The sequence below is a fragment of the Scyliorhinus torazame genome, chromosome 14 (assembly GCF_047496885.1).
Source record: "Scyliorhinus torazame isolate Kashiwa2021f chromosome 14, sScyTor2.1, whole genome shotgun sequence".
Classification (NCBI taxonomy): domain Eukaryota; kingdom Metazoa; phylum Chordata; class Chondrichthyes; order Carcharhiniformes; family Scyliorhinidae; genus Scyliorhinus; species Scyliorhinus torazame.
In genome coordinates this window covers 74957062-74969833 of record NC_092720.1, presented here as the reverse complement: position 1 = coordinate 74969833, position 12772 = coordinate 74957062, and the positions used below count along the sequence as shown (strand labels likewise).

The window sequence follows — 12772 nt, the reverse complement described above, 5'->3', positions numbered from 1 at the left end:
TTTCCATCCAGATGCCTTGCTATTTCTTCCTTGATGATAGATCCCAGCATCTTCCCACAACCGAAGTTAAGCTCACTGGCCTATAATTACCCGCTTTCTGCCTACCTCCTTTTTTAAACAGTGGTGTCACGTTTGCTAATTTCCAATCCGCCGGGACCACCCCAGAGTCTAGTGAAATTTGGTAAATTATCACTAGTGCATTTGCAATTTCCCTAGCCATCTCTTTTAGCCCTCTGGGATGTATTCCATCAGGGCCAGGAGACTTGTCTACATTCAACCCCATTAGCTTGCCCATCACTTCCTCCTTAGTGATACAATCTTCTCAAGGTCCTCTCCTGTCATAGCCTCATTTATCTATCAGTCACTGGCATGTTATTTGTGTCTTCCACTGTGAAGAACGACCCAAAAAACCTGTTCAGTTCCTCAGCCCCCATTATTAAATCTCCCTTCTCATCCTCTAAAGGACCAATATTTACCTTAGCCACTCTTTTTTGTTTTATATATTTGTAGAAACTTTTACTAACTGTTTTTATATTCTGAGCAAGTTTACTCTCATAATCTATCTTACTCTTCTTTATAACTTTTTTAGTTGCTTTCTGTTGCCCCCTAAAGATTTCCCAGTCCTCTAGTCTCCCACTAATCATAATGCTACTGATCCCGAGCTCTAACTTGGTTCACAAGTCTGTTGTGCAACATTTTATCAAATACCTTTTGGAAGTCCATGTAAACCACATCCACTGCATTACTCATCAACCCTCCCTACTAACTCATCAAAATAATCCAGCTCGAGTTTCCCTCATGAAATCCACACCGACTTTCCTTAATTTAACCCACATTTGTCCAAGTGTCTTTTAATTTTGTCCCAAATGATCATTTCTGAAAGTTTCCCCACCACTGAGGTTGAACTGATTGGTCGATAGTTGCCAGGCTTATCTTGACACCCTCTTTTGAACAAGGGTGTAACATTTAGTCCTTTGGTAGCACAGAACTCGAGTGTTGATGGAAGGAGAGACATGTTGGAGCTTTTCGTCTTGCACTCCTCAGGCCACTTCATAAAGGCAGTGGCATAGTGGTACTAGCAAGATTAGTAATCCAGGGAGCCGGGTTAGAATCCCACCACAGCATATGGTGAAATTTGAATTTTAAATTAAAAAGTTAGAATTATGACCATGAAACAAACCATTGTCGATTGTCTTTTAGGGAAGGAAATCTGTCGTTCTGGTCTGGTCCACAAGTAACTCCAGATCCACAGCCACGGGGTTGACTCTTAAATGCCCTCAGGGACAGGCAATAACTGCTAACCCAGCCAGCAACGCCCACTTGAATGAATAAAAATAAATTACACCCAACTACGCTAGTAAGAAAGGGCGTATTCAGCAAATAGCTGAGTCATAATCACTAATTCTATTACAATCAGCTAATTGCAGCTAAAAGCTACAACTGGGCTCAGTGCCATTGGGTTGAAGAGAAAAACGTCAGTCATAATTTTAGCTCCTAAACACTATCCTGTGACTGCAGTCAGAAGTGCATGTGTTTGGACATCAGGTAGACAGGTTGGGCTCTGTTTCACGCCTGCTATGGGTAAACAGCCAACACAGTCAATTCAGAGATGAAGATTAACCAACTGCGTGAGGTTTCATTCAGATTGAAGTAACTGCTAAATTCAAAAGAATGTTGCCCATCAGACAAATTTGTATCAATCCATACTTATTGAGCACAAGCAAGCTGACAAAAACCTTTAACAATATTGGGTTGAGGGTAAACAGAGATATGGGGCAGAATTATACAGCTACCCACATGCAGGAAAGCAGATGGGTGGACCTGTAAGTTAGGACACTATGCCATCTGCAGCATGCCTGCCAATCTGCCTCCATCTCGTTATAACGAGTGCCGGTGGGTCGCCCATCCATAACCCAATTGAGACTCTTAATGCCCAATTAGGAACTCATTCCACGACACTCTGATTTGATGGATGATGGGGCAGTCTGACGCTCAATATGAAGCCCAGCAGGTTTAACCCTGCGGGCTGCTGGCCAATTAAAAGGCAGGAATGTCTTTGCCACGGTACGAGTGCCAACCGGAGGCCCCTCCCCGCAGTTTTGCCTCTCCATGTCCATCCACCGCAGTAAGTTTTGTGCTGAACAAGATCCCAGATGCACCTTAATATCTATGTCCATCATGGAATGCCACCTCCATGATCTACCTACAGCACTGACAGTGGCCACCCATGGCCAACAGTGGGACTGCTGGTGTGCACAGTTCCTGACCTCCAATTGGCCCACAGCTCTATGAGGCAGGACATCTTCCTGGAGTCAGATGGAAGTCCCATTTCATATTAATTAAAGGCCATCACCCAAAAAACTGAAGTAGGGCAAACCAGCTAAGCAGAGGTGGGGTTGCCCCTGAAATTTATGCTGGGAGCCTTCCCTCAGCATGTAATCCAGCCCATTATTTTTGTGTATGAGCTGGTAATTAATTCCCTACGTACCATATACATTTCAGAAGTCAGTTTAATGACCAGATTAGTAAATTGAAGGCAATATTATTTTCATCAGTAACAATAGAACGTAATTAAAGATGTGAATGCAGAAACACACTGGTACAGAAATAGTGTTACATACGTCGGATTAAGAACTTCAAGAGCCAAAAAACACGTAGAGAGGCCCAATTCAGGTTAGGATGGGAAATGTTGGATAGAATGTCCTTTGTAAAATTTTCAATGTATGAATTTCCCAACCTTTGATAGAAAAGTCACAAACTGCACATGAAGGAATCTTTCTGATAAAGAAATACCTAATCAATATAATTGTTGGATTTTATAAATCTCATATACATACACAATGTTTAAAACAGAATTACTCAAATCTTTGACAATTTTACTTAGTACAGATTAGATAAATTTGCCACTTACATTCCAGTCTAAAGATGTAACATCTTTGTTGCTTGGTACATCTTGTCCTCCTTCCCTTATGCAGTGTCTAAGTACTAGCTGGGTGGGGCCACCACTACTATTTTCACTAAGATTCCATATCCGTGCTGTTGAGTCTCCCGATCTGGAGGATAAATTTTGGGGGGGAAATCACATTTAAAATGCAAGTTACAAATTTCTGCAGAATGCTTTCTCAAGTATGATAATTTAAGGTAATTTACTCTGAATAATCTTTTTTCATACTTAGGCAAAGAACGACTAACAAGGTTGAAACTTTTTTGCAGATCTGGTGCATTTGAAAATTATTGAAAACAATCAATCCTTTATCAAACAGTTTGTTCAGGTTTAGCCATGAACCAAATGCATCAACAGTTTTTTTAAAAAAATATTTTTTTTTTGATTCCAGGCATTAATTTATGCTATTGCTGGAGAGAGCTCACCCAGATGCCAAGAGGTCACTGACTGGATTCCAGGCACATATGAAAACCTCCGATTCATGGCCGCGCAATACCATAGCTTTATTGGATGGAATATCCACATCTACATCAACTTCCATCATATCTGTATGGTTATCTATTTGTTTTTTAAAATGAAAGAATTGAAATGTGTTGAGTAACCACAAGGGAAAAAATAGACTGAAAGACTAATGCAAACACATAACGAGACTGAACCTCTACTGGATATTCTGAAATAGATTATTTGAGTCAGGCCTAGTGACATTCCAACAAAATAAATAAAATGTGCTAGATTAAAGTTCCGAATAGTCAAAAGCATCTTTAAATGAATTATGGACAATGCAACTAAACTAGGGACAATCATTTATCACAATCATAGGAATTATTCGTCATTATGGAATATCTTTAAAAACATTCATTTTCTGCTTTCTTTGTAATGTAAAAATGTCATGTTTGTTTTATTTCAAATATGGAACAAAATCTAATTTGGTCTTTTTACTCGCTGGAATTTTATTCAGAAACAATTACTTTTTGGTTTAGAATGAATCATATTTTATGCATTCTCCATAATAAATATGCCTTAAGAGGGCAGGATCTTACTTCTCACTTTTGCTCACCTTATGAATCAATGCAAAATACAATGAACACTGCCTCAATTTCAACAAAAAACTAATATAAAGCAAATGCTGGAAATCTGAAAACTATAAAAATCAAAATGCTGAAAATATTCAGGCCAGGCAGCTTCCGTGGAGAAGCAGAAGTCAGTCAGTCAGTTGACGTTTCACGTCTAAGACCTATCCCTTTGAACTTGAAATAATCGGTTACTTGTGTTGTCAAAAGCTTCAAACACTTCCCTTATATCAAGCCCATTGGTTTTAACAGTAGGTATGAATAGAAAAAAGCTCTAAAATCTCAAGTAATGCCAGAATGAAATATTCAATGACTAGGGAAACTGCGAAAACTGAGCTCAGAGACCAAAAGTCCAAATGACATGTTTCTTTTTATAATATTATTTTAATTCCCAGCCTAAGAAAAAGTTCACTTGCAAGTAGAATGGCACACAATGAGTTTCATAGATAATGATTTCTAGACTTCGAAATTGGACTGTGCCCAAATTGTGAATAGAATCAGCGAGCAATGGGCACCTTTCACAGATCCAGAGGTAGCTCTATCATTCGCAGATCCTGAAGTAGCTTGCTGGGTGGGGATGCTAGGCTGCCAGCTGAGGACATCAGAGAAGTCTGGAAGGGAAGGGTAGGACAATCGGTAAAGGGGCGAGCAGTGGCTGGCAGCAGTCTACGGTTTTAATACAGAGCCAGGAGAAGCACTTCTGCCCCACCTGGCTCCATAATATGGTAAGTAAAAAACTTAAAAGTTACCTTTCAGGTGGCAGCCTCCAGTGGTCCCTTTAAGGGCCTCTAGTGTGACTTCAGTCACCTGAAGAAACTGACTGCAATGTGCAACATGCATGCTGTAGTCAGTCACAGTCCTATTTCTCAAAGGGGCCCGAAACAGGTGTTAGATGTCAGATTTAAATGTGTACTTTTTTTCCCTTAAGATACACGAAATGCCATGGAAATCTAGAACAGACAATATACAAGGGTGTTCTCATTTCTACTTACTTGTAACGGTGTGTCCTCCATTCTCCTCTCCATTTGCAGTATTCTCCCCATTCTTTGCAGCCCCTTGTTGACCAGCAGCAACGGCGGCAGCAGCTGCTGCTGCTTGTTGTTGCTGCAACTTGTCTCTATAAGCTTGCTGTCTTGTCTGCACCACGTCAGGCATTACAGCATCAATTAAAGAAAGGGACTCAATGGGCCTCCCATCAAATAGTGTGCCATCCTAGAACAGAAAGCTATGACTCAGAATAAAGATCTTGTATTTTGTTAACATTTAAAATGGCAGACTTCACCAATACTGCTTTGAATTGAATATCAAGAGAATGTGGTAGTCCAACAAAAAGCTACCTAAAGGGCTACAGGAAAAACACATATTCAGAATTTAGACTTTTTATTTCCTATTTGGCTCGCCGCATTGCACACTCAATTACCATGGGATGCACTGCTGATAATCTTCACTTCATGAAAATTAAGTAGTTCCTTGCAATTTACACTAAGCAGCAATCATTCTAATATAGGAAGAAGTACAATCAAGTTGAATATTAGCCTTCTGGACAGCAAATAATTTCAGGTTATTTTTGAAATTCAACAGCCTGGCTGGGAATGCTTTCAGACACAATTTTTTATTTTGGTGAAATTGGGGGTGAGGGGAAGGAAAGAAATAACATAAAATCTAGGACAGGGAAGAAAAACAGTGAAATGTGAGCGAGTTCCATGATCACAATATTGTGTGCATTTAAAGATCTATCCCAGAATTAAATTGTAGGGCCTTTCGCATTTTCAAATCTCCTGCTAAAACCATATTTTAGGGTTTTTGCTGATATGTTGTTTTAAATTAATTTAAAAGCTATTCTTCAACAAATTGCTTAATGAAACAATAAATTGCAAGACTGGTTTGGGGTGAAGGAACACTCGCTCTGGAATCAGCTTTTGTGCAAATTTAGGTTCAGCAGATGTATAGATCAGGCGGCACAGTTATTTTGCAAAGGGTGCCAAATTCAGAATTGCATTTAAGAAATATGGATCACTGAAAGCTGCATATAAGACACTTTAGAAAAAATGAAACATCCTAATCCCAAAACATGTCAAACCAATTTAGCAACTATGACAAGACAGCACGGATAAAACATTCAAGATACAAGATGTAAAATTGTAACAATTTAATTAGTTGACAAGAAATGGTGTGCCTACCCCTTCATTCTATGACACAAGACTTTAGTATTTTAATTTTGCCAGAAACTAAACTTAAATCATGTTACATAAATGGGGCATGAATGGTTCTAAACAAAGCACAAGAGTAAATGATGTAAATCAGTTTGATTTTCTGCAATGTTAAAAAAGTTCACCAACAAAGGAATTAATTCCCAATAGCTTGCCTTTATGTAGTTCTTTTACAAAAATTCAAGGAATGACAATTTCAGAAAAGAGACACAAAAATCTGAATGGTGGGGCAAAGAAAGGGTATATAGTGCAATAGGCTATTTCATAAGACAAAATGGGGACACGGTGATATGATTCTAAAGCAAATTGCAAAGAGATGAGCAAATTGTGAGAAATGAAAGGATAAGGATTTAAAATTTTATATACTGGGCATATTAAGCTAATGTAGGTCAGCACGGAGAGGGGAAATGGACAAATGGGACATGATAAGGGTGGTTGAATGTTGGACAACTTGAAGTTTCTATAGAATGAAGGATGGGAAGACTGCAAGGAGGATATTGAAATAGTTGAGGCTAGAGGTGACAAAAGCATGCATATGTGCTGCATTCCTTAATGGCACTAAGTTAGGGAGCAGAAACAGGCAATGCTGAGATGTCAGAAGGAAGTGAAATTGGTGCTAGATTTGGATGATGATGAGTTGAAAAGGGTTAGTAGCAATGTTTTAGACTCTGATTAAGCCTGAGAAAAACAGCTGAGAGGGATGAAATTAGTGGCAAGAGAACTTAATTTAAGTCGAGGGCCAAGAACAATGGCTTCCGTTTTCCCAATATTCTGTTGGAAGAAGTTGTGACTCAACCAGGACATGTCAGGCAGACATCTCATGGTTTGGTGGTGGCAGAGTGGTACATCCGGATCTTAACTACAATATAATGAGTTTGTGCTTCTGACTACTGCAACCAAGGCAACATGCAGATGAGAGAAAGGATGTGACCAGGAATAAATTCTCGGCGATTTGGGTGTTAACAATGTAGATACAGAAAGAGACGCCATTACTTAGGTGAAGGGGAATGGGAAGAGATCAAAAAGTATATGGCAATGATGGTTCCACCACCACCTTGGCTATTAGGATGATCAAGTGAAGGAATGGGAGGGCAGGCAAGGAGGTTTAGGTGTCAATCTTTTGCCTGTGTTTCTGACAATGGCAAGGTGAACCATTCATGACATTGTGGACAACGGTGCTGTTCGCATTTTTGATTTAATAGTAACAAAGTGTTATGCACTTGACGGTTTAGGATTTGTAATGGTAATATTAAAAAAAGTTGAAAGATATAATAGTCTAAACTAGATCCAAGTTAAATGATCAAAAGATCAGACTGCACAATACAACAGTAAAACCTACTTTCCTGACTAAAGAAAACACAAACTAAAATAGCTAACTAAACTTGCCTCCCACTACCAGAAGTTACTACTGCACCTAATTGATCCATCTTTTTCCCCCAAAAAAACAGAAATATTCAGACACAAGTATATATAATCTTCCAATCCAATTACTTTATTTCACTTGTTTTATAGGCTTTTGGCAACATTTTCTTTTGAGTACTTGGAAGTTCCAGGCAATTCCATAAGAGTAGACTAAAATATGTTATGGGACAACCAGTCAGCATGGAAATTTTCAGTCAAGAAAACTTTGAATTAAAAAATTATTACAATAAAGCCTAATGAAATGTGCAACTTATATAGTGCTCAATTTTGCTCATTTCACAATTTCAGTCACCCCCTCCCAGGTTTGCTGGATACGAACCTCATTGATACTGACTTCAGCCTCCACATACTGCAAACCTTTCTGTATGATCGAGATGAGAGCTGCTGGTGGCACCAGGGCACCATTAATATTAGACTGACTGATGTGACTCTCTATACCAAATGTGAACGCTGAATGGGAAAAACCTTGGATAAAAACAAAATGATTTATGATAGCTTAAACAATTTGCATTACACACAAAATAGTAAACAGATTATTGATAAATATTCAATCATGCTTTGTTTCTTGACATCAAATCCTAGATATGGCATGTATGTCCTGTTTATAAATATTATCTGCTGTAACACATTTATGTCAACATTTATAATGTAAACAGTTGCCCATCATGGTTTGTTGATGAACAAAACATCAAAAATGTCTTTTGAAAATAAAAATATTCTCCCCGACCCGAGTCTTCTCTGAGCCTCTTCCTCCAATCTCTAACTCCCAAGCCTTCAAATGCTCCCAGATCCTGGAGTGCCTTTGAGAACAACTGCACCCTCAGACCCTAGGTGAGATTCTTCACCCCCCCAGCCATGTATTTCACGGCCCCGCGCCATTCGCTGGCGGTGGGATTCTATCTTCCTACTGCTTGTCAGTGGGATTTCCCATTGTAACCACTCTCCGCCGCTGGTAAACCCGCGAGCGGGGGTGCGCTGCTGGCAGGAAAAGTGAATCGCAACAACGGAGAATTCCGGCCCTATTCGAATATCCACACCTATATATAAATCAACAACAATCTAATTTTAAACACTTAAATAGAACAGAGGAGTTGAGGGGTGGCGCGGAATTGGGCAGTTGCTAATCACATTGTTGCTCACACTGTTCACTGCTCTATCTCAAAAGTTTACAATTATTTTTTAAAATACACTTGTGGTAAGCACAGACACCTGGATATTGGGTTGTAGAGTGTTTGTTTTCTATCTGCTACCACAGCCTCAAAGATGCACAAAATAACATGCAACAGGTGCGCCACCCGTCACATTGGTTAAGGACAAGCAAGAGGCGTCCTTTACCCTTGCCAGAAGCAGGCATTAACCCTTTGCATATAGCAACTAGGGATCTAACACCTACTACTGAGTCAGCCAGTGCTAACTTCAGTCAGGGAAACGAGCTGTAAAGGTCGCCTACCAAAAAAAACGAAAAGTTGCCCACTGCAAATCACCACCCCGATCGATGCCATCCTGAAACTCAACCATCCACCGCCCTTGCTCTACCAGCCACCCTCAGGCTCTGGTCCCCAATCCTTTCCCCACCCCAGCCCCATTACCTCCAGACTCAAACATAAGGCCACCTACCTTTTCTGCTGCCAAGATCACAGGTAGGAAGAATGCAAACATTTCAAAGCCTTCTTTTAATATTTGATATACTTACCAGACTCCTGTAAATATCTATATACCAGAAAGTTGACCTCATCACTGCTAATACTCATCTTCAGTCCCACTTAAACCATGAGGTCATTACAGGGTAAGCCTATGTATATATAAAAAAGGTAGAGTCACAAAATAATTTTGCACATGCATTATTAGAAAATTAGGTTTGCAAATCACTATTCCACTGCTGCTCTTCGCTTTACTAGTATGCAAGAAGATTGTTCCTCAATTAATCACCACTACACTAGGATTTGGGATTGATTGCTTACTTATGATACACTAAACACTAGGAGTTGCTGCAGTTCAATCCAATAAAAATGAAATTTGAATTGTTCAGTTATCATAATTTCCTCCAATTTTCTGTGAAAATCACAAGCCAGAGCTTCTACTTCAAAATTCAAATGTCTACTTGATCATTTTTAAACTGTTTATTAGCCATTTTGTATAATCATACAGTGCTTCCTGTACATTTGTGAAACAGTTGGCTATCAAGCCAACAATGTTACACATCTGACACAATTCGGGATTCAACACTCTTCAACCAAAATAGTTATATATTGTACAAGGGCACATTTTGTGGTGACACAGTAGGTCACTGATGTAAAAATAACTGACATATTCAAAATACTATAATAATGCAATCAAATTTTCAAAAGACGCATATCATCGGCCTTAAAGCCAAGTTTCAATAATAATGATAATAATCTTTACTGATGTCACAAGTAGGCTTACATTAACACTGCAATGAAGTTGCTGCGAAAATCCCCTAGTCGCCACACTCGGGCACCTGTTCGGGTATACAGAGGGAGAATTCAGAATGTCCAAATTACCTATCAAGCATGTCTTTTGGGACTTGTGGGCGGAAACCGGAGCACCCGGAGGAAACCCACGCAGACACGGGGAGAACATGCAGACTCTGCACAGACTGTGACCCAAGCCGGGAATCGAACCCGGGACCCTGGAGCTGTGAAGCAGCAGTGCTAACCACTGTACTACCGTGCCACCCATATTGCCTTTATCGTAGGTTATGGGACTCCCCAAGTGCCTCTCCCCTCAATTTTTTTTAATCAAAGACAAATGATCAAAGTTATAAAAGTTACTCTTTGGGCTGCTAGTGTTCATCTCTAAAACAATTCAAAAACAGTAAAAGCTATCAGACTATTATTGTACTCATTCTGTTCATAATTCATTTTCTTGCCAGGTTACATGTCCTTAATCAAAACCAACTGATACAGATTTAAAGTCCCGACAATGGTAGACACCAACGGTCCCGCTGGGCCATTTCAAGAATTGGCTGATTGCTAACCATTTACAATGATTTTAATGCCTATTTTCTTACAGCTGATATTAGTTATTGTAGAGCCTGCCTAGGTGATTTGGCACTATTAAATTATGGGACCGGGGTCTTTGGTCTCTCCCCCTGGGATCTGGGTCTTCAGACTCTCCATCTCTCTATGTCTCAAAGCACTCACCCTGTTTCTCCCTCTCTCTCTCTCTAGATCTGGGGGTATCTTTCTCCATCTCTCAGTGTGGGTCCAGAGATTATCTCCATTTCTATCTGCCTGTGTCTGGTGATTAAGTCTCTCTCCATCTGTGTACGTGTTTTTCTGTCTGCGACTCAATAAACTACCTGTGTTTCTCCCTCTCTGGTCTGGTGTCTGTCTCTCTGCTGTTGAGCTGGGCTGAACTCAAGGAGCAGGTTATCAGCTCGTGATGTCACTAGGAGACATGGCACCATTAGGGTGCCAGCTGTTTGGCATGCTGGAAGACCTCACTTCTTCTCTCAAAATCCGGACCATTATTTTGGTTTGAGCTATGCATTCTTGACAATGTTGACATTTTTTGTTAATTTTGAGGCATTCAAGAGCAATAAATGGGGTTACCATTCACTTAAGAGGCCCACTATTCAAAATACTTGGTAAGCAAAAGTAAATTTCAGTTTATAGAAGTGCCCACTATGGAAGCTGGCCTTTGTCTTGAAAATAACAATTGAAAAGTAACCAAATTGTAATAGGCCTTTTTAATCCATTTAATCCGGAGGCAGCTCAGAGAAGGTCTAACTAGACTAATACCTGGAATAGCCTAGTTGTCTTATGAGGAAAGGCTCGATAGGCTAGGCGTACATCCAATCCACTGAGTTTAAAAGAGTAAGTAACTGGATTGAAACATAAAGGATCCTGTGGCGTCTGAACAGGGTGCATGCGGAAAGGAGGTTTTCTCTTGTGAGAGAATCTAGAACTAGGGGACATGGTTTAAAAATAAGGGGAAAAGAGGTGAGAAGATTTTTTTTCTCTCAAGAGTTAGCAGTTGCAGTCCCTTGAATTCAAGAATGACGTCAGGCAGACTTGGTGAGTCTTCAAATGACCGAGGAGCCAGATTCTGGATCCATGTGCTCTTCTGTAGTGGGGGCATAAAGATTATTATGTTGTTGCATGAGTATGTGGAATTCGCAGCACCAGGTTGGCTTCCCTCTCCTTCCTTTGCCACCGCTGTTTAGCCTCGCTGCCAAGTCACTGAGCCTTGAAACAACTTGCACCTTGTTGGACTGGGTGGAGCCATGCTAAGGGGTTTGCAGCCTTCCCCTCCCAGTCAATGGTGTTAATGTCTCCGTGCTTTAGGGATGCTTTGGGCATATCCTTATACCTTTTTCTTTGGTCGCACTTAGACCGTTGGCAACAGAAAGCTGGAAGAAGAGAATCTGCCGAGGGAGGCAGTTTCCAGGCATCCAGACACAATAGACATCGAGGTTGGTCCTGCAGGAGCAGTGCTTTAATGCTGGCAGAGACAGCTTCAGGGAGAATGCTAGCTTTGGTCTGGCAGTCCTCCCATTTCACCCCCAACATTTGATGCAAGCGTCACTGATGGAAGCATTCAGGGATCCAAAGGTGATATGATAGAAAATCCAGGTTTCACTACAGTAGAGGAAGGTGTTCACCATAACAGCCTTATAAACCAGGACCCTTGTTAACTTTCAACAGTCCATGTTGTCAACAACACATTGGCACATAGGCATGGCACAGCAGACTTGGTGCTGGTCCTAATCAATGGTAGTCTCTTGGGAAAGGTGGCTGCTGAGATATGGGAAGTGCTGCACCCTGTCTACATGGATGGCGCATGTATGCTCATCTGGCCTGGGGAAGGTTGGTGAAGCACTATCTTCTTGGTGATGTTTAAAGATAGGTCAAGTCTCTGGTAGGAGGTGTTGAAGAGGTCAAGCATGTCCAATACAGAGAGAGTCATTAGGCAACAGTCATCTGCAAATTGCAGACATGGTCTTTGTGGCTAGGCAGATCCAGGTGAAAATGTCAGGAGTTCAGAGGGAAGTGAGTTTCTGGAGCTCTCTTCCTCAAAAGATGGATGAGGCAGTCTTCGAATATTTTTAAAGCATAGCTAGATATTCTTTTTTTTTTTTTAAATATATTTATTAAAGTTTT

At 40.4% G+C, this 12772-nt stretch overlaps 2 protein-coding genes across 5 annotated transcripts in view; one reads left to right on the top strand and one right to left on the bottom strand.

Moving 5' to 3' along the window:
- Positions 1-4113, top strand: part of LOC140389822 (uncharacterized) — a 344727-nt gene extending 340614 nt beyond the window's left edge. The window contains exon 9 of the mRNA XM_072474370.1: positions 3336-4113. Within this exon, the coding sequence (XP_072330471.1) occupies positions 3336-3342 (7 nt within the window). The 3' untranslated portion in view covers positions 3343-4113. The remainder of the gene's footprint in view (positions 1-3335) is intronic.
- tbl1xr1a (TBL1X/Y related 1a) overlaps positions 1-12772 on the bottom strand; it is a 304123-nt gene that overhangs the window by 30019 nt on the left and 261332 nt on the right. For 3 of the 4 annotated variants that reach the window (XM_072474367.1, XM_072474366.1, XM_072474365.1), the window contains 6 exons: positions 9340-9438; positions 7966-8111; positions 5007-5226; positions 4530-4625; positions 3370-3502; positions 2912-3053 (listed from right to left, as the gene is read on the bottom strand). In XM_072474367.1, the coding sequence (XP_072330468.1) occupies positions 2912-3053; positions 3370-3502; positions 4530-4625; positions 5007-5226; positions 7966-8111; positions 9340-9397 (795 nt within the window). In that variant the 5' untranslated portion in view covers positions 9398-9438. The remainder of the gene's footprint in view (positions 1-2911; positions 3054-3369; positions 3503-4529; positions 4626-5006; positions 5227-7965; positions 8112-9339; positions 9439-12772) is intronic. The other variant, XM_072474368.1, reaches the window with a different exon arrangement.